This window comes from Oryx dammah, unplaced genomic scaffold (assembly GCF_014754425.2).
Source record: "Oryx dammah isolate SB20612 unplaced genomic scaffold, SCBI_Odam_1.1 HiC_scaffold_29, whole genome shotgun sequence".
NCBI lineage: Eukaryota > Metazoa > Chordata > Mammalia > Artiodactyla > Bovidae > Oryx > Oryx dammah.
In genome coordinates this window covers 6,476,446-6,502,323 of record NW_024070213.1, presented here as the reverse complement: position 1 = coordinate 6,502,323, position 25,878 = coordinate 6,476,446, and the positions used below count along the sequence as shown (strand labels likewise).

Below are 25,878 nucleotides of genomic sequence, written 5' to 3'. Positions count from 1 at the left end.
CCCAGTGAATATTCAGGACTGATTTCCTTTAGGATGGACTGGTTGGATCTGCTTGCAGTCCAAGGGACTCTCAAGAGTCTTCTCCAACACCACAGTTCAAAAGCATCAAGTCTTCTGTTTTCAGCTTTCTTTATAGTCCGTCTTACATCTATCTATACCTGACTACTGGGAAAACCATAGCTTTGACTAGAAAGCTATGGAAAACAATAGCTTTGTTGGCAAAGTAGTCTCTGCTTTTTAATATGCCGTCTGGGTTTGTCATGGCTTTTCTTCCAAGGAGCAAGTGTCTTTTAAATTTCATAGCTGCAATCACCATCTGCAGTGTCTTTGGAGCCCAAGAAAATAATCACAGAAAGACAAATATTGTATGAGTCCACCTACATGAGTAGTTAAAATCATGAAGACAAGAAGCGGACTAGTAGTTGCCAGAGGCTTGGGGGAGGGTGGAAGGAGAATGAGCTGGTGTTTAATGGAGAGTTTCAGCTCCATAAGATGAAAAAGCTCTGGAGATGGATGGTAGTGATGGTGTGAATGTATTTAATACCATATATTTTATCACAAAATCAAAAACCTACCAACTAATTTTTTTCTAGTACATAGTTGATCTAAGAGGTAAATTTTACCCCCAAGTATAACTTCAAGGCAGCGACTCCCCTGTTCCCTATGAATAGACCTATGTTCGAGTTGACCATGCTTATACTCATGACACACTTTAGGCCCAGGAGGTACTGAGTTTCTGTGTTAGGTCCTTCCCAAACATTCATGCTCATATTCTCTCAATTGAGAAGTTCAAAGAGTCCTGTGAGGAACTGCCTGAAGGTCACAGCTGGTGAGCATCAAAGCAAAGGCAGATCTCTTTTTTCTGGTGCCGAATTCCAAGAGGCCCCTTAACATAATCTTTTAAGAAATGACAGCTCAAAAGTAGGAATAACAAACATTTATTCAGAAATGGGTAAGTAACACATAGTCTCCTCCATCCCTTAATGCCTCTTCCTCTCCTTTTGGAAAAAAAAAAACAGACAGACGGGGAATGTAGGGGAGTGGGAGGTGGAAAGGGACAGAAGGACTGGCCTACCACCTTCTCTTGTTTCCCACGATGACACCTGTAGAACAGAGGGGAAAACAGACTCTACCCTGCAATGGACCACAAAGCCACCCAGAGGACAAGGTCCAGAGGGCCAGCGGGAAGATAAAGGCGTACAGGCAGGGTAGTTACCTTCCCTACTGAACGCAGAATCCAAGCAGTGATCTGACTGTCTCCAGACCTGAGAAGCCAGCTCCTAGTGTCTTATGGACACTCTCTGGGGTCAAGAAGGGGAGAGTGTAGGAGGAATGTCTTCTAGCTGATGAGAATTCAGTTTGCACCCATTCAAAGAGGGAGAAGAGAACAAAAGCAGCCTTCTTCAAAGTACTGGACAGTGGACCACCATCAGGCACATTCCCTGGACTTCCCAGGCCTGGGCAACCTCAGAGCTGGAGAACTGAGCTGAGTTCAAACCTAGGTCCTTGCTGCTTGATCTAACTCTGTGGAAATGTGAGTTTCCAGGTTTTTCTTCGCTGGAATGGCACCAAGTAGGTCATGAAAGACTGTCTCAGGTCCCCCCCTACACTTTCTAAGCTTGTGCCTTTCACACTATTTACTTACAGAATCTTGCTCCCCAAGACTCACCAGCTCTGCTAGGCTGGATTCCCTCTACAGTCCCAACAAACCAGCAAGAAACTGAGGATGAACACCCCTGGAGTAATGCTGTCCTGGTGTAATCAAGGCTTCCCCTTGGTTCTAGAGTTGTGCCCCCAATGCCTGGAACCACGCTGAGGGGACAACCTATCCACCTGCCTGGAAAGGCTGCTCTGCTCTCTCAACTCCCTCCCCACCGTCCCCTGCTCCCCCTCCCACCTCTGTCAAGGCAGGAAAATGCCCCTCTGGTCAGGATGAATGGGTCACTCACAGTAGTGGAGACAGTGCCCCCTGGTGGCTGCTGGATATCTGCCACCTCTCAGCATCCCTGACTAATGCATGAACCTGAGGCCAGGAAAAAAACATCTTGGAGCAAGCCAACATCCCTATTCAAACAACCCCAAGGTCCTCAGTGTCACAGAACAGGAGGCAGACCTTTTGAAAACCCAACTATCAGAGAGCTGGCATTTGCACCAAAACCAAGTGCTAGGCTAGGCTGGGTGAGAAATGGGGGGCTAACAAGGTAGCCCCGCCCAGCAGTTACCCTCAGAAGGCCAAGAGAGCTGGGCTGGGCCACTCGGCACAACTCAGGGGAAGAGGACATGTAAGCTCGAGAACTTACTCTGGGTTGACTGAGACAGCAGGGTCCCCCAAACCAAGAGCTAGGGCACACTCTCCCGGCAGAGCAGTAGCCTCACCCTGCCCTTGCCAGGGCTCTCTCCAGAAAGCACTGGTCTGGAGCCAATTGCGAGGAGAGGACAAGGAGCCCACGACCTGATCCCCACCCAGGCCATCTCCACTGACCAGGAGAGTGAGTGGCAAAGCTTTTGAGCTGATGTGGTTCCTATTAGGATGGCAGGGGCTTCCATTCCCTACTTCGTTTGAAAAGTTTTAAAAAGAGAAAGGGGAGTCAAACCCTCACCCTGAAGAAAGCAGTATCCTTCAAATAGCCCCTGCCCTGCATTCTATGGGGCCACAAGAAGGCCACTCAGAGAATTTAGGGCACCATTTCCAGATTAAAAAAAAAATCTATTTGGGGCTGAGTTTAGGGGGAAAGACTCTGAACAACACAAGTCTACCTTGGTGATGAGGTGGAGAGAGAAGAAATGCACTACAGGAAATGTGAGCACACAGAAGAGCACAAGGCAGAACACAACACGGAAAGGCGGCTGCTGCCCCGTGAGGAGGCTTCCACCCCCGGTGGCCCTTCCTGCACTCGGGGGCCCCCAGCCAACGGCCCCTTGGTCACAACTTTTGTTTAGGGAAACAGAGCCACCCTCCTCTGCCTCTGCTTCTGGCTGTCTCGCTCCCCCGCTCAAAGTTTGATTTTGAATTCTGTGGGCTGTGTGGTCACAGAGGCCCCCGATGACTTGAAAAGTGCCTTCAGGATGGTGTCAGGATCCACTTCAGCTGGAGGGTTGGATGAGGCGGCAGAATTCACTCTGCGAGGCAGCTCACTCTCCTTTTTCACTGAGGGGCTATCACTCAGCCGTCTGTAGAGAGCAGAGAAGAGTCAAAATCCTCGTCAGGTCCCCCTTCAGTGGAGAAGGGTCCCACCATTAGCTGGAGATCTGTTGTAAGCTAGGCACCAAACATAATGCTTTCCATACCCTTTTACCCTATTTCTTATAGCAAACTTACCATTCTTTAAATTTGCTAAGAACGTCGAGATGCAGCCTGCTAAGATCTGGGGTTTTAAGTTTAAGCCTCAAGGGACAGCCAAACACACATCAGCATATCACATTCTGAGAAGTTCAGTAGATTTAACTGGGTCTAGCCCAGTGGTTCCCAAATCCACTAGGTCATAAAACCCACATTTTTCAGAATACAACTTAGTCCTGGAACACAGTTTAAGAAACTCGTCTAAACCATACAATTCAATATCCAGGGTTCAAACTGCAGTCTTTCTAAATTTCAAAGTCTATTACAGGCCTGCCCCTCACTATACCCATGTTGACAAGCCTAATATTCTCCCTGGGTCTCTGTATCCGCCTCAAAAGGACCTCCTTTTACATATCAATCTAGACATTTTCTGCATCTCAGGCTTCAAAAAGTCCTCAGTCCTGGGCCAGGCATGTACACTCGGTGTGTAACAAAATAAGGGGGAGCACCCAGCACAGTCCCCATCAGAGTCAATCATGAGGAGGTGGGTTTTCTGCTCATCTGACGATGCACACCCAATCATGCAAACAGGGACACAACCAGCCTGCTCTCCACTTTCTAAATTATAAGGCAGGGAATGAGGTTAAGTTAGCCCCTGTGGTGTCAATCTCCTGTAGAAATGATGTAACAACCCACTCTGTACAAATTTAAGCCTTCTTGTCGGCTGGCTGCTCTCAGAGCAGAGGAAATGGAATGGAGCTGTGATGCAAGCATTTCACTCCTCACAACAAAGAGGTGATCATGCCCAGGAAGCAAGCAGAAAAGCCCCACATGGTGCCCAGCACCTCTACCTTGGGAACTTACAGCAGGATGGGCTGGTCTGAGGTGATAACATTCCCATTCATGTGGAGGTTGCACTTCATTGGTTGCCCTGAAAAACCAAAAAAGAAAAAGCTCTGCCATGAGCCCTCAGCTCCTTACATGGAAGGACGGGGACTGCCGCTTTTGTTACCAGGAGTCAAAGTTCCCACCGCTGGCAGCTCTGGCTTCACAGCTGGGGCTGGGGCTGTCAGGTTTCAGCAAAGCCCAGAGACTATGAGGGTTATGAGGTCCATGAAACTTTGGTAATGACAGTGTCAAAAAGCAAACTGGCAACAGACCCTGCTTCGTGCAGGAGGAGATCAGAATCAAAGTAAGGGAGAAAGTACACACAGCATGAAACAACCCAAACTGGTTGTGAAGCAAGTAGAAAGGGGAAATGTTTATGGTACAAAATTAAGTAAAAAAAACTCGAAAGTGTATGTTCAGATTTCTACTTTGTCCATGAAAGATTAACCTTACAAGTACTAGACTCCCACTTTGCATTTTATGTAGTAAGTATAACAATAACAGCACAAAAAAGGGGAAAGTGGGACTAGAGCCTTATTGGAGTAACATTTCTAAATTTCACTGTGGCTACATTAATATTAATCTGAAATAGACTCTGATAACCTACAATATATACTATAAATCCTTGAGCAACTGTTAAGAAAGTGACTCAAAAAATATACTGGAAAAAATCATTAAAGGAACTAAAATGCTACACTAAAAAATAATTATATAATGCAAAAAAGGCCACATAAAATGTAAATGGATTAAATAATACAATCAAAAGGCAAAGGCTGCGATAACCAACAAGGATCTACTGCACAGCATAGCACAGGGAACTATTCTCAGTATTTTGTAATGACCCTTAAGGGTTAAGAATCTGAAAAAGAAGATTTATACAACTGAATCACTATGCTGTACATTTGAAACTAACACAACATTGTAAACCAACCACACTTCAATTAAAAACAAAACATCGCTGCTTATTCTTAGTACACAGGAGGCCCTGGAGAGTTTAGAGCACTAGGCAGATGCCCACCTACTCGTCCCAGAGGAGGGCTTCCCCCGAAGGCCTGCTGTGAGCAGCGAGGAGAGGAGGCTGCTTTCTCTGACTTACCATCCAGACATCGGTTGTTATACTTCTTATACGCGGTGATGGCATCGTCCTTCTTTACAAACACCACCTCTGCTACCCCAGGATGAACCAGCCGAGCTCGCTTCAGGGCTCCACAAACACAAAAAAGCTCCTATGAAGAGCAAGAGGGCTTGCATTGGGGAAGAATTTCAGGCGGTTGTTCTCCCTGCCTGCAATTCACACACTTGAGACAGGGCTCTGGGTTGACAGGTGGCTTCACTCTAACTAAACATGCCAAGCAGCCAAGATTTCAGGAAGGCTCCACGTCAGGTAGTATTCCTGGCACATCCAGAGGCCTCAACCTGGGGCCAGATGAGGGAACGAGTTGTGCTGGGCCTTGTGATCCCTATGACTCAAGTTACCCCTCAAGGCCTCCTGCCTCAGTGCCCACTTCCTCACCAAGGGTAACAGTTATGGAATATGGCATTTCTGTCAAGAGTGCTGTGTCATGAAAATGGATGGACGTGTAGGGCTCCACTGGATGTCCACATGGATGGACAAAGAGTGGTTAATATACCACCCGGGAATCAGTTAGAAACACAAATCCCGCAGTTCAATGCAGGGTGACCAATCATCCTGGTTGGCAAGACTGAGGGGTCTCAACTGAGACCATTTTCAAGGCAGGGCTTTGTACACATGTCATCATCATCCTTTACTCCAATCCCTCACTTCTCAGATGAAGAGACTGAAGTCAGAGAGGGAATACAGTATGGATACAGACTGCAAAGGCTAACTAACAACCATTCCATTTCTTCACCTGCAACTGCCTTCACAAGGCTGTAATGAGGACAAAGAGAAGATCTGTGAAAAGGTCGTTGAAATGATTTCCAATGATAAAAGGGAAAATGGTACATATCAAAACCAAGACACAAAACTGAATACTAACTGTGATCCTAATTTTATTATTATTATCGTTTTTAAACATCTACTTTAGGCTGTGCAGTATGTGGGATCTTAGTTCTCCAAGCAGGGATTGAACCCAGGCCCCAGCAGTGAAAATGCCGAGTCCTAACCACTGGGCACCAGGGAATTCCTCTGGCTCTGGAATACAGGCTATGAGGAAAAGAGGTTAACATATCTGGCCTGCCTGCTCTCCTTTGGAAAAACTGCTTCTAAGGTTGACCCTCAGCTTGCGTTTGGGATCTTGGATTCTGGGAGGGCGCTCATCACCATAACTGGTAAGAGTGGCAACTTGCAACTAAATTGTGCCAACAATGTGGCTCATGCCAAACACTTGATTTCCTTCTGTGTCTGGAATTTTGGTATGTGGCAGGTGGACCGTGCATATGTGATTAGTCCCTGAGAAAAACTCTGGGGACTGAGTCTCTAATGAGGTTCCCTGGTCTTTACCACTGACTGCTGGGGGAGGAAGTGCATCCTGTGTGATTCCCCTGGGAGAGGACTCCAGCAGCTTGCGTCTGCTTTCCTCTAACTTTTCCTCCACAAGTTGTCTCTCTCTGCTGATTTTGCTTTGCATCCTGTAATGCATCTCAGCCCAGACACAACTCTATGCTAAGTCCTGTGAGTCCTCTTGGACAACCAGCTAACCTGGGGGTGGTCTTGGGGACCCTTGGAACAGAAGTGGCTTGAGATCTGAAATTCTGGCAGGCCACAGTACTCACAACAATGTCCTCCTCGGTGACTCGAGGGTGCAGATTATTCACCGTCATCTTGGTGCCTTCCAAAGGGCTGAGGACAGGCTGCCACAGATAGAAGAACGTTACCAGAAGTTACCAGAGAACAGAAGGTTACAACAGCTGTGCTCGAACGGCAGAACTCACTTCGGCCAATGACCAGGAAGGCCTAGAGGAAACCTCTATGGAGAGTTTCCTATCACAGCTGGGCCCCTCTAATCATGTCCCAGTCACCTTATGCTAAGGAATGAAACTTCTCATGTTTCCCAAATATTCCAGGCCTTTTCAGGCCTGAACCTCTGCACAGAATGCCACTCATGCTTCAAGACCGATCCGGCTCAAATGGCACTTTCTCCTTAAAGCCTGCCTGTGTCCCTGGTGGAATGAGGGGCTCTTTCAGCAGTGCTCCTGGCAGCCCTGTGCTGTGGCAGACATGGTGCTCTGTCTGCAGCTCTGTTTCCTACTCGCTTGCCTGTGGGCTCTCTGAGGGCGGGGTCTACTGGATCTTGGTTTGCTCATCTGTAAAACAGGGGTGGCAACACCTACCTCACAGAGGCACTATGAGGACCCAATGAGATGCTCACTGCCCACCCAGCTCAGGCTAACTCTTGACTAGTGTGAACATTTCTGCTTCGCCTTCACCTCACCTCTGCAGGCGGCAGCTCTTTAGGGGGCTCCTCCTTGTTCACTAACGTCCGGGACATGTTGGTCAAGGCTTTTGTCCGAATAGAGGAGGAGAGAGCAGGAGCAGTGTACGCATCATTCTGAACCACTTTGGTGAGAGGAAGGGCCTTGGACATGGACAGCTTGGAACTGCTCACCCCGGCCTAAACAAAGAGACAGACAGGAATCTGAGAAGCCAGGGACCCAGATACCCTAGGGGACTGACGACCCCCAATCTCAAGGCCTCCTACCTCCCCAGTTCCAATACTGATTTAAAGCCAGAAAGGTACCAGCTGCCAGGGAAGGGACAGGAGGGAGGACACATGTGCTCACAGAAGCCACATTCCAGTGTAGGGAGCCCTTGGCAAGAAGCGTCCAGGCAGTTCCCGAACAGGAGCCACCGCTCAGCAATACCATTTAGACTTGATAAAAACCTACAATCTGGAGTTAGTCAGAGTCCAAAAGCTTGGAGTCAAGTTCATTCCCAGATATGCTTCTATCACCATGGCCTGGCTGGGACTAGGAAGTTACTCTTAAGAAGGCCCAGATCCCTGCTTTTTGGTCCCTGTTCTGGTCATATAGAGAAATTACAAGTAGCTCACCTTTGCAGCTCCCAGATGGTCAGGTGCATGATAGCAGAGTCAGCACATGCAAACCAGCAGAAACCCTTCCCTCCCTCCCTCCCCTGCTACCCTTAACTGGGGAAGTGATCCCTTAGAAATATAAACCAGCAAACTGCCTGGTTTTACTGTGTCTGGAGAAAAAACAATGCATGAGGCAGAAGTGGTTAGTGGTCTTGCTCACTGAGGACAGTGTCTACCAAGCACTGATTCATGGAGAAAGGAGGAATGCAGCGGCCAGAGAGACAGATGATGGAACAGAGTTAATTCACCAGCTTCTCCCAACCCAGGTGACTCAGTGTGGATTCCACACTTTTCAAGCTGTTTCCTGAGTTTCAAGAGCCAGCAGAGTGCAGTGGTTTAAACATGGCCTGGGAGCCAGATTGCTGAGGCTTAAATCCTAGATCCACTACTTACAAGCTGAGCAGATTTATTTAACCTCTCTGTGTCTAACTCCTAGTCCATACAATAGGGGTAGTAACAGTACCCATCTCACAGGGTGGGGAGAAAGGGAACTCTTAAATAAGTTAATATAAACAGATTTTTCCAATTAGGGTTAGCCACTAACTGAGTTAGCTGACAGCCTCCCTGGTAACAGACACAAGCACTCTAATGACTAGAAAGGCTCAGCCCCTTTGTAACAAACTGGCATCATTCAGCTTCACATTTCAAAGTTAAGAGCTTCAAGGGTAACCAGGAAATTGGTCCACACATTCAGTGCAGTGACTAAAACTGAGTCTCTGGATGCCTGAAGACCAAATAAAGGTGTGGGTACCCACTCGCCCTCCTGTGTGTGATTTGTTTGCATGCACTGAGCCGAGCAGTGCAGAGCTCCCTGATGTTCCCAGATATACTGCTTTCTTTCCTTCTCTGCATGGCAGAACATCCATCAGACTTTCCCTCCACGCAGGCGGCACCTGGTGGAGCTTTCAGGAAAGGTTCAGTTTATTCTTGCTAACACATCAACCAATGGAATCCAGATTCAAGAATGGGGCCAGAGCTGATGACCACAGAAGGAAGGGAACTGGCAGAATGTCCTTCCCTAAAGGAAATAAAATGTGATTCTGTCCTGTGGGATCACTGACATTTCCCCTGAAGTCTCCAAATACAGCAACTGGGAACTAGAGCCTGCACTTCACTGTCTGTCAGATCTTGAACAAGTCTGCAGACATGCCAAGCCTCAGTATTTATAAAAACCAGGGGTTGGATTAGTTCCAGTTCTGATAATCTTGGGACCCAAATAAGGAAATATTTCTGAATTGAAAGATCCTACTCTCCACCACATCTCTCATGCACCTGATCAGAGACACACAGAGTTTCAGAAGAATGTAAGATCACATACCATGTGGTGGAGAAAGCTGCCTGAGGCTGCAAATTTCATCTGTTTAGTAGGAATGGGAGCTATAACATCGTCGTCATCATCCAGGTCGTATAAATTCTGAAAATAAAGAAATACATGCTAAAGTAGTGTACAGGCTCTCAGCAGACATTTGGAGTAAGGACAGCAGGAGGTGAGAGCTGAAATAATTAAGCAAGGTGTAGGCAGAAAAGTGTACACCTGGAGTGGAGTGGAGTGCCTGGGCAAACTGGCCTAGGTGACTGGGGCTCAGTTCTGGCAGGCTCCCTGCCCGTAAGAGCCGAATGCAAATGCTGTGAAATTTCAGGTACATCAGAAGTACCTTTCTACAAGTGGGCAATATCTATTACGGATTCTTAAGATGCCTGTTTACACCTTTTGGCTTAGAAAGTCTGTGCCGGGCAATCTGGTCTATAGAAATAAACTCAAACTGTAGAAAGAGCTTTATTCTCCAAGATGTTCATAGAAGCATGTCTAACAGTGAAAATTATAGGAAAATGGTTGATATTAACTAAATGTCTACTCAATGGATCAAGCAGTTATTAAAATGTTTACAGTAAATGTGAACCACAAAAAAATGCTTGAGTTATAAAGTGAAAATAGAACAATATGAAACTGGATAATAACATAATCACAACTACAGCTAAGCATTAAATAAATAATAATCTCTCTCACATATACACACACACAAACAAGAAAAACACAAGAATAATTCAGGGCAGAACTTCAACAGGGGCTCACTATCGAGAGCCATAGCATAAGAACTACCCCCATCCCCCCCAATCTTTCTGTTTTGCTAATTTTCTATAGTAAGCACACACTACTTTTATTTTAAAAAAATAAAAAGATTTTCAACTTGCCTCTCTGCTTCTATGCATTTAAGATATTTCTTCTTAAAACTCATAAACTGCAATAAGTGTCAACCTCCAACTCTTCAAATCTGAACCCTGGGCCAGGCCTCAGTTAATCCACTTGGAAGATCACATCAAAACACACACTTGTATGCAATCTCTCTTTCTCTCTCTCTCACACACACACACTCCACCTGTTTGGCCTGGTGGTTATTGACGACATTGATCCTCATTCCAGCAGGATGAGCATGAATTGGTGCCATGGCCTTCTGCTGTGGAACCTAGAAACACCCAGTGGTCATAATTCATCCCACTTGGCCTACATGCGTTCTCTACAAGTAGGGGATAAATGAACTTTAATATGGTGGGCATTCAGTTTTGGTCTGTGGTAAAAGGTCCTACAGAGTGCCTCATTTGCAAAGCAGGAAAGCGACAGGAAGACTCATCATCCCAGAGATCATGTAACAATGCACCTGCAGGGCTCAATGAATCTGGCTTAATAAGTGTTCACTGCTTCAGTGGCTCCTATTACCAAAGCTGCTGGGAAGATTAAATGATTCTGTCTCTATTCCCTTTGGGGCAGTGGCTCTGCAGGTGGCCAGGAGTCTGCACTAAGAGCCAGGTCTGACAAGGCTTCTATCATGATGCTTCCACTGACCAGCTGTGTAACTGTGCACAAAGATTCACATCTTTGAGACTTAGATTCTTTTATAAACTGTGGCAATAACTGGGGTTGCATGAGGAATAAATACTCAGCGTCTGCACACAGCACTAGCTCAGCTAGTCTGTCCTCCCTCTCTTCCTTCTACCACTATTTCACCTGGAGAGTCACTTAATTTCTCTGGACAAATCCCCACCACTACCCCACCCATTTTCTTTTACACGAAACTGAGATGATATCTTGCCTTCACATATGGTTACTCTTCAAACAGTTGGGGGGGACTGTCATTTTGCTTAAACACACCTGGTCTCTGCCTGATTCCACAGTTGTTACTGGTTTTAAGGAGTTTTTGGCAGGAGTCTCAACCTACCTGGATGGTTTTAGTGAGCTTCAGAGCAGGGGTCACTGTCCCGATGGGTGGGCTCATGAAGGCAGCAGGGGAATTCCGCTTCAAGCTGATTTTCTCCCGGGCATCAGCAACCTGGTGGGGCTTCTGGGGCACCGTGCTCTGTTGCTTGCGCGAGTTCAGCATCTCTCTGGCATCCTGCACTTTCCCTTTGATCCGGAACCGAGCATCTTTCTGCAAAAGCTTTTCCCGGGCATCCTTAACTCCCAGCTTGAGGCGGGCATCTGAGAGGCCAATTTTCTGCCGGGCATCAAACCTCTGCTGGAAGGTGGCTGTGCGTGCTGGCTGGCTAAGAAGGTTCTGTTGGATCCCAACACGCGATCGGACACCTCCCACTCCTGGTCTGGCATTGAGCCTGCAAATAAAAACTGCAATGTTAACAAGATCTGGATATCAACAGTAGCCTGTGGTAGTAGTAGAGCTGTGGTAATACTGGGAACAAAGGAGGTCCTAGAGAAACCAGAAAGCTGCTTCCTCTTAGAGGAAACAATTAAGTCTATACAGAGACTTCTTTCACAGTTTTATGCCTTTTAAGTCTGCATGGTAAACAAAGTAAGGGAGGAGGGCCTGGTGGTTTCTATCATTAGGCAAGACTGCTTTGCACCCCAGACCAGATGTTTTGAGACACTATCATGGATAATAACCTCTAAACAATACCAAATGAAATAAGAATATTTCCCAGATATCGTTAACCCCACACAGCTAAAGAGTATCTTCAGTTTCCAAATTTCTTTCATATCCTTGTTCTCCATCAGCCCTCTCAACACCCTGTGAAGCAAGCAGTATTATGCCCATTTTACAGTGGAAGACACAGGCCTAGAGAGGTCCAATGATCAACAAAGGGCGCCCAGCTGGCCTATGACAGTCTCATGCCTCCAGGGCAGGTAGACACCCCCAATGGGCTGGGATCAAGAAAGTCAACACATGGGTCTGTCTCTGAGTCTGAGGTCTAATAAAGACATAAAGACTTGGAAGAAAAGAAAAATAACCACTCTGTCTGAACTGTTTCTATTCATAACACTGTGACTTCAAATGTGTAGGTTTTTTCCTCATGCCAACCAATTCTCCAACTCTCGAGACACCAACTGGGTGTCTGACAGCCCAATTTTGACACTACCTACCTAGAGCTGGCACAGACTCCACCGGTTAAAGGCTCAGTCCCACAAGACTGCCCTCACTTCAGAGAACAGTTTCAAGTCCTAGGCTTCCTGTTCATTTGACAAAGTTATAAAATTGAGGGTTCACAAGACCCTCCCCACCAAGTTAGATAATTTGCTAGGGTAGCTCAAAGGACTCCGGAAAACACTTTACTTATTATTATTACCAATTTATTACAAACGATACAACTCAAGAGCAGCCAAATAGAAGAGATGTATATGGCACGGTATGGAAAAAGGGTATGGTAACACCACCCTCCTGGCACATGGATGTGTTCATCAACCCAAAATTTCTTCAAACTCAACTGTATAAGGGTTTCTATGGAAGTTCCATTACCTAGCATAACTGATCAAATCACTGGCCACAGATGATAATCGCTTAATCTCTAGATCCTCTTTTCTCCCTGGAGGTCCAGGGCAGAGAGTGGGGGTGGAGTTGAAAGTTTCAACAAGCTAAGCAGGCCTCCATCTTTCTGGAGGCCAGCCTCTGTCCAGGGGCCCACTGAGAGCTGCCTCATTAGAACAAAAGATGCTCCTAACACCCTTACCACTCAGGAAATTCCAAGGGTTTTAGAAACTGTATGCCAGGGACAAAAACCAAATATATATTTATTATACTCTGAAACAACAAAAATATCAAGTTCAGAAACTTAAAATTGGAAAGGAATAAAACTCCATTAAACAAGCCCCATTCTCTTCTGGGGCTCCTTTGCTGGCTCTTCAATGACTTGAGAGTAAACAGAAGGGCCCTTCAAGTACAATCCTTAAAGTCCTCCCTGGGGTCTGCGGGCTTCTGCTTCACCCCACCTGCCCACCCCACCACAAAGCCTCCAGCCACACATACATACACTCCTCCTGTGGCAGGTGCCCTGGCTGGGGACACAGACTCCCACAGCAACACCTCCTTTTTGGGAAACCTTCTCTGATCCTTCCAGGACAGCCCTCCTTTGTGCCTATTATCATGACTGTGTTGTTCTTTTCTCTCCCCACCTTGGACTGGGAGGGAAGGGGCAGATGGGGATCACTCCTGTTTCAGAGCTCCGTGCTTTGTAAGCGCTGCTCAGACCTGGCTCAGTATCAGAAACGTCTAAGGAGCTTCTTAAAAATATAGCTCTCTTGAAAAAAAAAAAAAGGCAAGAAAGAAAACAAAAAGATACAGCTCTCCAAACCCCACTCCAGAGCTACCGAGTCCAAAATTTGTGTAAAAGCCTGGGCATATGCATTTTTCATTCCACAGGTGATCCTGGAGGACAGCAGTGCTGAGAATCTCTGGCCTGGAGTTTAAGGCAAAACTGCTGAATAAACAAGTTCCTGCATCAGGTCCTACATCACAGCCCAAGCCTCCCAGGAGGCATTCTTCATCACCAGCAAGCCTCTGGGTTCTCCTACTGCCTCATGCTTCCTCAGCTGGAAGCTGGAGCGAGACTGTTCCTCAGCTCTTCTGCCAACAGCAGAAGCACACCCAAAGGTGAGTCTTCCTAGCACCAGTAAAAGAAAATCTGGACCTTCATCTTGTTATCCAAGCACAGCAGAAAAATACCTGCTGCCTCTAACAGGCCAGAGCCAGACCCAAGGCAGTGATGCACAGTACCGTTTTTCTTTGAAATCGACAAATTATTTTAGGATTTAAGTATTTTTCAGTGGGTTTACACAAAAAACAGGTGGGAGAGTGGAAGGGGTCATTTACAGAATCAATCAGATTAGGCTGAAGGTGGGTGGGACTGCTTGTGCATCCCTGCTCTATTTTCCCATGTAGTCTCTGGGAGGCTGAAGTGCTAGAAAAAGCAAGGCCCAAAGGAATGAGGTATTTAGGGAGACCAGTAAGCGCCATCAGGGAGAGGGAAACAGTTGTGTGCAGCAGGAGCATCTATTTGTCCCTGAACTGGGCTACCCTAGGCTTTGTGCCTGTGAAGCCATGGGAAATAGTGAGGCTATGCTCTGTGGTAAGCACAGAAACCTGTAGCTGCAGAGGGGCCCTTGGTATTTATGGAGAAACTTTCTAACAAAGCCCTGTCCCCAGGACCAACTGGCAGGTAAGGCCTCCACTAAGGTTTGTTTGGTTTTTTTAAAAAATGCTTTCAACTCCCTGTATCTGTTGATGATGCCTATCAAAGAAAAGCAACAGGTTGTCAGTTCAGACCAGGGTCTACTACTGAAAGTCTACTCAAAATGTGGGAAAAAGATTTGGATCAACATTTACATGCACATCCAGATGAAATCCGAGTTAGTGGAAAGCATTACAGATGAAATTCCTCACTCGTCAAGCACTGGAACTCTCTGAAGGCAGAGGCCTTGGGTACCAAAAGGAGCACAGTGAGGAACAGGATGCCAAACTATGGGGTGGGGTGCAGCAGATGGGACATACAGATCAACAAATAATCAGCACGCTCCCGCTCTAGGAGAGGAAGAGCCAATGTCTGTGGGCTGTGGGCAGCCTTCCAGGATTTCTGGAAAGAGTGGTGTCAAAGGACATCTTCAGTTCAGTCGCTCAGTTGTGTCCAACTCTTTGTGACCCCATGAACTGGAGCATGCCAGGCCTCCCTGTCCATCACCAACTCCCGGAATTCACCCAAACTCATGTGCATCGAGTCAGTGATGCTATCCAGCCATCTCACCCTCTGTCATCCCCTTCTTCTCCTGCCCCCAATCCCTCCCAGCATCAGAGTCTTTTCCAATGAGTCAACTCTTCGCATGAGGTGACCAAAGTACTGGAGTTTCAGCTTTAGCATCAGTCCTTCCAAAGAACACGCAGGACTGATCTCCTTTAGAATGGACTGGTTGGATCTCCTTGCAGTCCAAGGGACTCTCAAGAGTCTTCTCCAACACCACAGTTCAAAAGCATCAATTCTTCGGCGCTCAGCTTTCTTTACAGTCCCACTCTCACCTCCATACATTACCACTGGAAAAACCATAGCCTTGACTAGACGGACCTTTTCCAAATATGGAAAGCACCCCCAATAGTCCACAGCTTGCAGCTTCTTTGCTCTTAGAGCCCTCAAAACAATGGACAAAGCTTCTATCAAAGCACTTACCATGCAACATCACAATGATTTGTTTACAACCCTGCATCTCCCACAGGACTAAGAGCTTCTGAGGGTAGATCCTATGTCTCCTCCTCCATATCAATACTGCCCCAGGGGAATGACAAAGGCTCTGTCAGGGACCCCACAGGGTTTCTATCTTATCTTCTTTTAGGCTCACCATCTCTGAGATTACCTGCCATCAGTTCCACCTTACAGGGGAGAAACCAAATCAAAGAGCACAGTCATTCCAATAACAGATTTCAAGCTTTCCTTTTTCCTACTCCAAGCCTCAGGGAAGTTAAGATGGGAGAAAGGATGGCTGCCCTGGAAGGGCTTCTCCTAGAAGACTGCCTCTGCAAACGCAGTCCTCCACTGTGCCCTAGGATCCTGGCCACCAATTGCTCTCCCAGCTGAGAGAGGGCACCCACAGAGCCACGGCACAGGGGCTCCTCTGGCCCTTACCCCAAAAGTGGACCCACAAGGATCTTGTTGAACTGCAGGTGCTTCAGGAAAGGCCTTCTAGAAGAGAAGGCAGCTGGTCTCTGACTGAGTGGACATTACAAAGGGAACCAAGCTACATAAACACTGACAACGAAGGCATCACTGATGACCAGGTCCACCACACAGGAGGGGTCAGACACATCCACAAAGAAATGTGAGCAGGTCCTGAATGAAGATCTCCTATCTTCATCTGTCTTCTCTCATCACCAGGGTACCCCTTCCACAGGCTCCTGATATTTATAACTATAGGAGGTGTGGTGATCTTATCCTGTAATACACCATGATATTCAGTTCAGTTGCTCAGTCATGTCCCATTCTTTGCGACCCCATGGACTGCAGCACGCCAGGCCTTCCTGTCCATCACCAGCTCCTGGAGCTTGCTCAAACTTAGGTCCATCAAGTTGGTGATGCCATCCAACCATCTCATCCTCTGTTGTCCCCTTCTCCTCTTGCCTTCAATCTTTCCCAGCATCAGAGTGTTTTCCAATGAGTCAGTTCTTTGCATCAGGTGGCCAAATGATCTTACCACACTGTAAAACTGGGCAAATCTAGATCTCGTGGCATAAATGATGCTTTCAAAAAATCTACTTACCCAATTTCACCATTCAATCAATTAAACATTACGGCCAAAAAGAGAAACAAAGGAAAAGAAAAAGCTGTTGAAAGCAACTATTTTGAATAATTAAAGGAACAATGAGATTCTTGAAAACAAAATTCATATCCCTGGACAAAAAATGAGGAAAGGGGCAGATTCAAAAGTTTTCTGGTTCATTCCAATTGGGTCTGAACAGTAAACCTTTGCAGTAGGAGGAGCAAGGGAGATTAGGTCTCTGCAACCTTAATTTACTCATATTCTTCAACAATTTCCCCTCTCTGATAAACTGTAATGGCTGTTTGAAATGTCAGTACTGAGAATTCACAGGAGTTTGTGCTTGATAAGCAATGTCTACCATGGCCACATAAGGGGCAACTGGCTACTACTGGCTACTACGGTTTATGAAAAGATTTTACAATGGAAGCACTCTCAACTAATCATTTTGAGCACTTAACTGCAGATCCATAAACTTTGCCTCACCTCCTTTAACCCTCACAACTCTGAGAATTAGATTATTATCCACATTTTATAGATGGAGAAACTGAGATTCAAGGAGAGTAACTATTTCAAATCATAGAGCGATAATGGTAAAGCATCTGCCTTTCAATGCGGGAGACCTGGGTTCGATTCCTGGGTTGGGAAGATCCCCTGGAGAAGGAAATGGCAACCCACTCCAGTACTCTTGCCTGGAAAATCCCATGGACACAGTCCACAGGGTCGCAAAGAGTCAGATACGACTGAGTGATTTCACTCACTCATACCTAATTAAGGGTTTCTCTGGTGGCTCAGTCAGTAAAGAATCCGCCTACAATGCAGGAGATGCTAATTTGATCCCTGTGTCCCCTGGAAAAGGAAATGGCAACCCACTCCAATATTCTTGCCTGGGAAATCCAATGGACAGAGGAGCCTGGTGGGCTACAGTCCATGGGGTTCCAAGAGTTGGACACAACTTAGCGACAAAACCACCACCACCACCACCACCAAACCTAGTTAAAATACCAATAAATCAAGCATGGGTCAAAAACAAAGAACAAGACTAGAAAAGTTAAGGAAGGGTGAATACTGTCCTCAAACTAAAAAAAATGAGGACTCCAGTTACATCCAGGGACACAGTGCACCCTCTAGTGACCAGAGGGTGAAAACACACACACTAAGGATGGTGGACTCACCAGAGACCCGCACACCATACTGCTTGTCTGGCAAGAAATACCACCATGGCGGCCCATGCTGCTATTTTTATCTACTTGAACAGCACAAAAGGTACATTTTCAGGAGGGAGGTGATACAGTTGTGGATGTAGGAGCCTAAGTAAGCTACTTTCACTCAATTACATATATTCGGTTCCCTGGTTACATCACTTCTCAACTCCTTTCGTGAGCAGCTTTAGGAGGTTTCAGCATTCAGGATTTTTCTAATCACTGCTCCTCTCCCTGCATGAGAAGACAGCTATTCATCCCAGCAGGCAGCGGTACTGGTTATATGGCAGGCATTAGTCATCAGGAACTTTTCAAGTAAACACTCCTGCTAGGAGCAGGTCTCTAAAATATCGAGCCAATTCTGTTCCCCTCGTGGCTCCAATAACTGCTAAGGACTCCCTAAAAAAGCACAACCCCTCAGTGGAACTCCCAGTCTGTCTCCCACTGACTGCAGCCTCCCTTCCCACTGCAGACTGTCTGATGTTCCTGAACACATTCTGGGGTTTTGGCCTCAGTAAACGTTTGGGAGGGGGAGACAGGAGTGTTTTTACTGCCCTGCCTCAGGATACCTGTAACAGTGCAACTGTGCACTGCTTCCAGGCACTCACCAGGTACTCTACCAGGTCCTAGAAGAGCAGTGTGGGCAAGAGAGCAGACACTTACTGGGGCCTGAGCCCTCTCCCCCAGCAACTCCCCTCCACTGGAGCCTGGCAGACACATGACCAGGGAAGGTCTGTCTGGGGCTAGGAATGCCTCACCCTCTTGGATCTGCCTGTGGAGGGCACAGTGGCCCCTGGCTCTGGACAGATGTCCAGTCCAAAGGATTTGGAGGGACCCTAAATTGTTCAAAGTGGGTTTTAACCCATGGGGTCTCTGGGTTAGAATGTGTGTGTTTAGGTCATCTTAGAAAATAGACTTTAGTTCTAACAGTTACTGAGGGTCAATTCTGAACTATGCACTTTAGAGACACAAGGAAAAACAAGACAGGATCCCCTTACCTTTGTGCCGATGTTTCATTTTAAATTATAATTCTTCCCTTCCAAGCTAACCTAACAACTCATTTCCCTCCTCTTTGTTTTAGGTCTAATTTCTTTTACCTTATTTCAATAAGGAAACCAGCAGAGAGTATGGGAGCAGAGCCCTGGTCTCAACTGGAAAATTCCCTAACCTCTCCCCACAGCTCCAAGGATTCTCCACATATGTATCTAGCTCAGAGCCACTCACCTCCAGCACACTCTAGGCCCAACTTCTCCATTAAGACTGCCGGTCACCATCTACCTGCATGGAAGCAGTGACAGCAATCCTCTGACAGTTGAACTACGCAAACCAAAGAGGAGGGTGACTTGACTAACCAATTACGTCCAAAGGAAGAAACTGACAAGAGGCAGGCCCACACTGCACTGGTGCCCAGTGATACCCTGAGGAGACTCATCTATGGGTCTTGAACAACTGAAACCACTAGAGACAAGCTGTGTTGGGGGAAGGACAGCACCTCACCACAGCCTGGATGAAGTATCATAAAATAATTCCCCACTTTCTTGAATCTCATATTAATCAAAGAACCTTCTGATGATTAATTGAGGTCCAAATAATAATGATGGTAATGACACCTTTCTTGACTTACAGAGTACAATGAACACAAAACAGAATAGCTGTTCTGAAGAACAAGCACATTCCACGACTTTTGAGAATCGGTTTATTTACACTTGCAGAGGCTCAGTCCTTTGCTATTTCCTTTAAGAATAAAAAAGAAGTTTTCTTTTTTTTTTTTAAAGAAGAGAAAAGAAGTTTTCTGAGATGGTCATAGGCTCTTCCTAAATTATTAAGCACAAAGTTCTCTCTGTGGCATCCCTACACTACACCAAGGTGCCAGTAAAGAGATTTCTTCTAAGAAGCAAGTAGAACAGCATTTATTTACTGTAGGAAATAACATTTGTTCAGACCTTTCACAGTTCTTGACAAGAACTCTAACCCCCTCACCCCCGATCTAGTTTTTCTCTTTTGGCTGTGCAAGCAAAATGGAGTTTCCAGTAGGTTTAATCCAAACCCAGCATGTGGTCCAGTTTCTTTCACACTGTCTCTTTGCCTGCATTTCCCCCAATTCAATCTTTACATAATAGCAATGCAATATTCTCACACTGAAGACTGGATATTACTTCTTTCCTTAAAAGCCTTCATTAACAATAATGATGAGAGCTAACATCTACTGGGCACTTAGTACCCACTAGATGCTTTCTGAAGTACTTTAGATACATTAATTCACTTAGTCCTGACAATAACCAGTAAATATTACCCATGTTTTACAAAGAACAAAAGAGAGGCATGGCATGGTTAAGTAACTTTCATATGACAAGTGGGATTGAAACCTGGCAGTCTGACTCTAGGACCCCAATGCTTACTTATTATGTCCCCTAAAGGAGGGATTTGGGCTTCTACTTCTTTAAAGCCATCTGCTGAACACTTACTATCTGGTACAAAGTTTAAAACATACACTCTTACATCCTCATGTTTAATCTTCTCAACCACCTCAATTCAGTTCAGTTCAGTCGCTCAGTCGTGTCTGACTCTTTGTGACCCCATGAATCGCAGCACGCCAGGCCTCCCTGTCCATCACCATCTCCCGGAGTTCACGCAGACTCACGTCCATCGAGTCCGTGATGCCATCCAGCCATCTCATCCTCGGTTATCCCCTTCTCCTCCTGCCCCCAATCCCTCCCAGCATCAGAGTCTTTTCCAATGAGTCAATTCTACGCATAAGGTGGCCAAAGTACTGGAGCATCAGCTTTAGCATCATTCCTTCCAAAGAAATCCCAGGGGTGACCTCCTTCAGAATGGACTGGTTGGATCTCCTTGCAGTCCAAGGGACTCTCAGAGTCTTCTCCATCAACCACCTACCTGGAACCATTATCACAAACAAGGAAACTGCCTAAATCAGAGGTCATCAGGCCACAGAAGCACAGAACCCCACAACGGGGCCCACCAAGGGACCAGGTCTGCCTGGCTACAGAGTCTCTGCTCTTGTGGTGGATCCACAAATCCTCCCTTCCCTGCAGTCCCATCCAAGGCCCAACACAAGACACTACACACATCAACACCAACTGCAGGTACAGACTGCCTGCAGTCGGGAACCAAGGGGAGCGCCTGCAGGAAGCTCAGGTCCTGGGAAGCTGGCTCCCTCAGCAACTGTCCAGCAAACCTGTGAAACCTGGATGGGCTCAGACGTGACCAGAGGACCCAGTACCAATTCCCTGCCAGTTACTAGAGGGTAGACCTAAAAGAGGGCTTCCCAGGTGGCGCAGTGGTAAAGAACCTGCTGGCCGAGTCACAAGCCACAGGAGATGTGAGTTCGATCCGTGGGTGGGGAAGAACCCCTGGAGGAGGAAGTGGCAACACACTCCAATATTCTTGCCTGGAAAATCCCATGGACCAGAAGAGCCTGGCAGGCTACAGTCTATGGGGTCACCAAGAATCGCACACGGCTAGGCACACAACACAACCACAAGGATAGAGAAAATTAATGCTGCGTGCCTATTATGAACCAGAAACCTCGTGAAGGGCTGGCTGGGGAATTAGGCGGGGGCGGGAGCAGTTGTGATGGATGTGTGTACAGGTTGAGGGTGAGGGATACCTTTCGCACAATGAAAAGAATCCATTTTCCAGCCACCACACAGGCGGTATTAATAAACATCTGCCGAGTGAACGACTGCCGGAGCAAACAACCTCCTTCTTTACAGCCTGGCTTCTCCACAAGGACATCTGAACTAATCTAACGCGTGCTAGAAAACCACTGGCCCAGGTTTCCCATCTCTTTCACACAGATGAACTGGAGCCCTTAGAGAGTCTGGAAATGACTACCAATACTTTAAGGGTCCAGAGGAAGTTTGGGTCACAGAAGTGCAAGCCAGCTAGGCGACTCTTCACCCCGACACAGAACAGGGTTCTCTGAGAGTCATCAAGAAACGGCCGGCCTCCCGCCCCGTCCCGCCAGTTTGTCTTGCCCAAGCCTGAGGCCAACTCTCAGAGCGCACTCGGCCCCGCTCTGAGCTCTCCGCGGCCGCGGGCAAATTCCACCTCAAGCCCCTCATTTAGAAAACATTAAGAGCTGGCTGACAGGGCTGCGCGCCGGCGAAGCGCCCCCGAGAACCTGAAATGCCTCACAAAGGGCTGCGAGTGTGAACAGCGGGGAACCGGGCGAAGGATTTGGAAATGTTAAAGGTCTGACTTTGGGTCGCGGTTTCGGCAGGAACAGAACCGGAGAGTCTGAGCAAGTCACTTCCCCGAGAAACTCCAGTCGTCCTGACTCGAAGGCCGCGCTGAGACCTTGGCGCCGCGCCCGTCTCCTCCTCAGAGGAGGGCGCTGCGCCGGGGAGACCCTCCGGACTCCAGGCAGGCCGCGGGGCAGCGTGTCCCGTCCGCGGCCGCAGCTCCGCCCTCGGCGGGCCGCCCCTCGGGCCGCTAGCACAAGCCCAGCAGTCCTGCCCCTTCATCGGCGGCGGCCCCACCAGCCTCCGCGCCTACAGCCAGTGGGCGGCCGGGAGACCCGGCCCGCGGCGGCGGCGGCGGCCGGGCCAATGAGGAGCGCGGCTGAGGTAGGGGGCGGGCGCAGACTGGCCCTCCGCGTCGCTCCCGGGCCGCTCCCTCCTCCGCCCCAAGCCCCACTAAGACTAGGACCCTGAAACCCGAAGGGAGAAAAGACCACTCACCGCCCCTTCGCTGCAGCTCCTCGCTTTCGGATGAGCTCGTCCAGAGAGATGTCGGCCATCTTGCGCCGCCGAACGAGCCGAGAGCACCTTAGGTCCCCTCAGCCTTCGAGCCCGCCCCTTCGGCCGCTGTGGAGCGACTAGCGGCTTCCGGCGTTCGGCAGATGAACTCTCGCGACAGTTCAGACTAAGAAAGGAACCGGAAGGGGCGGGGCTCTCCCCGTGAACCTTTGCGAGCCGGTTGCTTATCTGCATATTGTGGCCCTACCTTTCCCCCCCTCTCTCGCAACTAAAAAATAGTAAAATGAAAAGCGACATAAAACAATGAAATGAATAAGGCAACCTTCAACGAACAAAGTACAGGCTTTAACGTTCCACTTTTATACTCACCATATTGCTAATGAGAATGGGATGCATTACCTAGGAAGTAAGCCAGTTACGTCTTTATGCCTTAAACTTATGAGTAAGGAAAATAACGATTCGGGGTGACGCCCGAATCCTCACTGCTAATGTGAGACGAATTTTTGTGCGGGTAAAGGTTGCCCCTAAGGTGACCCGCCTACTTTGCGGGATGCCTGGGAGTTGCGATCTGCCCGTCCCCCTTATTTTAAAAAGTAGAACAGTTTGAGTGTGTATATATGGGATTAAGGTCAAAAATAATCATGGGTAGTATGTTTGTTAAGGGTTAAGTTTGCAGTGAACGATTTGTTCTTGTGTTTTTTTAAGGGGAGTGTGTGGACGGCTAATATTTTTTAACGTTAGCTGTTTGTGTTTAAATGCAGCACACGGGGTCAAGCAGCTCCGTCTCGTGTCGTACTTTCAGGCTGTATAACGTTCAGAAGCCAGCCGTTTTTCCTTTCTGTGTATATATGTGCCTGTGTCTTCCTGGTCTGTACTGTGAAAGTGGGGCAAACAGCACAGGCATTTTGCGATCTAAGTGTGTAACATGTGGAATTGCCTTTTCGTTGAACCGCCTGCCCCTGTCCTTGGCATGAGATGGGTAGTCAGTCTATCTGAGGAGTTAATGAAACCCGGGTCCCTTGTGGTTCAGATGGTAAAGAATCTGCATATAATGTTGGAGACGCGGGTTCAATCTCTGGGTTGGGAAACTCTCCTGGAGGAGGGATAGGGCATGGCAACCCACTCCAGTATTCTTGCCCGGAGAATCCCAAGAACAGAGGAGCTGGTGGGCCGCAATCCATGGAGTCGCAGAGTCGGACACGACTAAGACATTAACACACTATCAACGGAAAATACAGGCGATGCCTTGAGCACAGTTCCAGGCACGGACTAAGTGCCCTATGAGTCACTACCGTTATTCTTTTCTAGGTCCCGCGAGTGAAGTTGGTTACTCTTGACAGCACCACAACACAATAAAAAATCCGGCGTCGGAACGTATGTGGAAAAACGAGCTGGTGAAGCCGGAGGGGGTCTGAGATTGAGCTCCAGGCGGAGGGGGAAAATCCAGGTCGCCTCTGCACTGCCGAGACTGGGTGCCGGCCCCCTAAACTACTAGAGTAGGGTCCTTAACTGATACTATATCTGACAGTGAGCGGGATGGCCCTCCACCAGGATTTTGTAACTCTGGGGTCGCACTTGGCGGCCCGGGGGCGGGGATCCGGTCACGTGAAGGGTGCACAGGGTGGGGCGTCCCGCTGGCCCTCCTACGCCCGAGACGTCCCGGGGCTGGAGGTGCGGGTTACGATTCTCTGGGCCGGTGTTTCGCTCCGTTTCTTGTACGAACACACAGGACTTTTTGCCCGGTGAGGACACACATGGATTGCCAGCAGTGCATATGCGCTGTAGCCAAAGGTACTGGCTCCTGCTTTCCTTCGAGACTAAGCAAGGATTGTGCCCGGGCCTGGGAGAACCGCACCGGGGAGGCAAAGCCGGGAGGCGAGACTGCGCCAGGCGGAGCCCTTGTGCCTGGGCTCAGGCCGGTGCTTCCTCCGGGGCCTGGGCCCAGCACTGACATGCTGAAATGTGCATCACTTTATACATTCCTTTTTTTTTTTTTTTTTTTAATGGCCCAACGGCATTTGAGATATTCTTTCCCTGATCAGAGATGAAATTCTTTACCCGCTGCAGTGATAGCATTGTCTTAACCTACTGGATCGCCCCTTTTACTTTTTTTTTTTTTGCTTTTATAATATGGTTGGAGCTTTGCGTTGACTTCTAAATTCTGTATGGGTAGGTGATATCTATCACCTGTGAATTCACTTCAGGGGAGTACAGGGGCTGTTAAAGTGGAAGTTGCTGTCTGGCTGGACTCTTTGCAACCCGATGGACTGTAGCCCACCAGTCTCCTCTGTCCATGGGATTCTCCAGGCAAGAATAGTGGAGTGAGTTGCCATGCCCTTCTCCAGGGGATCTTCCTGACCTAGGGATCAAACCCAGGTCTCCTGCATTGCAGGCAGATTCTTTATCTGGACCCTGAATGAAGGAACTCCCTTCTCTACCTGTAGCCTCCACAGGACAAGGTGACACCTGCCTCACCTTGGGCCACCCCACCACCACCACCCTGAAAACCACTCACTGCCCTCAGCCTCAGTCTCTCTGTGGGAGAGGGGGGCTACTAACTTCTTCCTACTTCTTTCAGGGTGTCCAGAGGAGAGTGTACAATGGAAAAGACTGGGGTCACACGGGGTTGTCTGAAGTTAGGACTGGGCACACTTTCTGACACAGCAGGAGATGATCTGTGCAAGAGGGATGCTTGACTCCCAGGGTCCACTCTGTTTTCCAGGAATCTAGCCTAAAAGAAACCACCAGAGAGGAGGCTGAAGACAGCCATTGTGACTTAAAAATCTGCAAACCGGAAACAGCCAAACTGTCCAACAGCAGGAATCTGCTACATAAAGAGCCATGATCCATCAGGCTTATGGCGAGTTTCTGACCACACAGAGAAAGCATACCTGCCATTAGGGCGAGCAGTGGCCGCACAGTGGACCGTGTGGTTTCATCTCAGTTATAAGTGTTTGCCTCTGGATGTCCACTATTTTCCTGGGTATAGTTTTTATTTTTCCTGCATATATTTTTTCCTGTGACTTATTTCTTTTCCTGTGTATATTTTTCTGTACTCTCCACAAATTTTCTCTTTTTTTTTGGCCGTGATGCAGAACCTGTGGGATCTTAGTTCCCTGACCAGGAACAGAACCCGTGCCCCCTGCAGTGGAAACATGGAGTGAAGAATAGCCAAGGAGTTCCCCAAAGTTCTACTACAAACACAAACCAA

At 47.8% G+C, this 25,878-nt stretch overlaps 1 protein-coding gene and 1 non-coding gene across 4 annotated transcripts; one reads left to right on the top strand and one right to left on the bottom strand.

Annotated features, from left to right (window-relative positions):
- Positions 1–922: 922 nt before the first annotated feature.
- Positions 923–22,820, bottom strand: POLDIP3 (DNA polymerase delta interacting protein 3). 3 transcript variants are annotated; one of them, XM_040233163.1, is made up of 9 exons: positions 22,650–22,820; positions 11,439–11,829; positions 10,602–10,688; positions 9,542–9,637; positions 7,564–7,743; positions 6,905–6,982; positions 5,265–5,394; positions 4,145–4,211; positions 1,608–3,171 (listed from the first exon to the last, which is right to left on the bottom strand). In XM_040233163.1, the coding sequence occupies exons 1-9, from the start codon at positions 22,706–22,708 to the stop codon at positions 2,994–2,996; spliced, it is 1,266 nt and encodes a 421-aa protein (XP_040089097.1). In that variant the 5' UTR covers positions 22,709–22,820; the 3' UTR covers positions 1,608–2,993. The 3 variants fall into 3 exon arrangements, with proteins under 3 accessions (XP_040089100.1, XP_040089097.1, XP_040089098.1); XM_040233166.1 differs by lacking the exon at positions 7,564–7,743 and having other exon boundaries at positions 923–3,171; XM_040233164.1 differs by lacking the exon at positions 10,602–10,688.
- A 272-nt stretch (positions 22,821–23,092) lies between these two features.
- LOC120858994 lies at positions 23,093–23,242 on the top strand. The gene has a single exon (XR_005720013.1). It is a non-coding gene; the product is annotated as a U12 minor spliceosomal RNA (small nuclear RNA).
- The last annotated feature ends 2,636 nt before the right edge of the window (positions 23,243–25,878 follow it).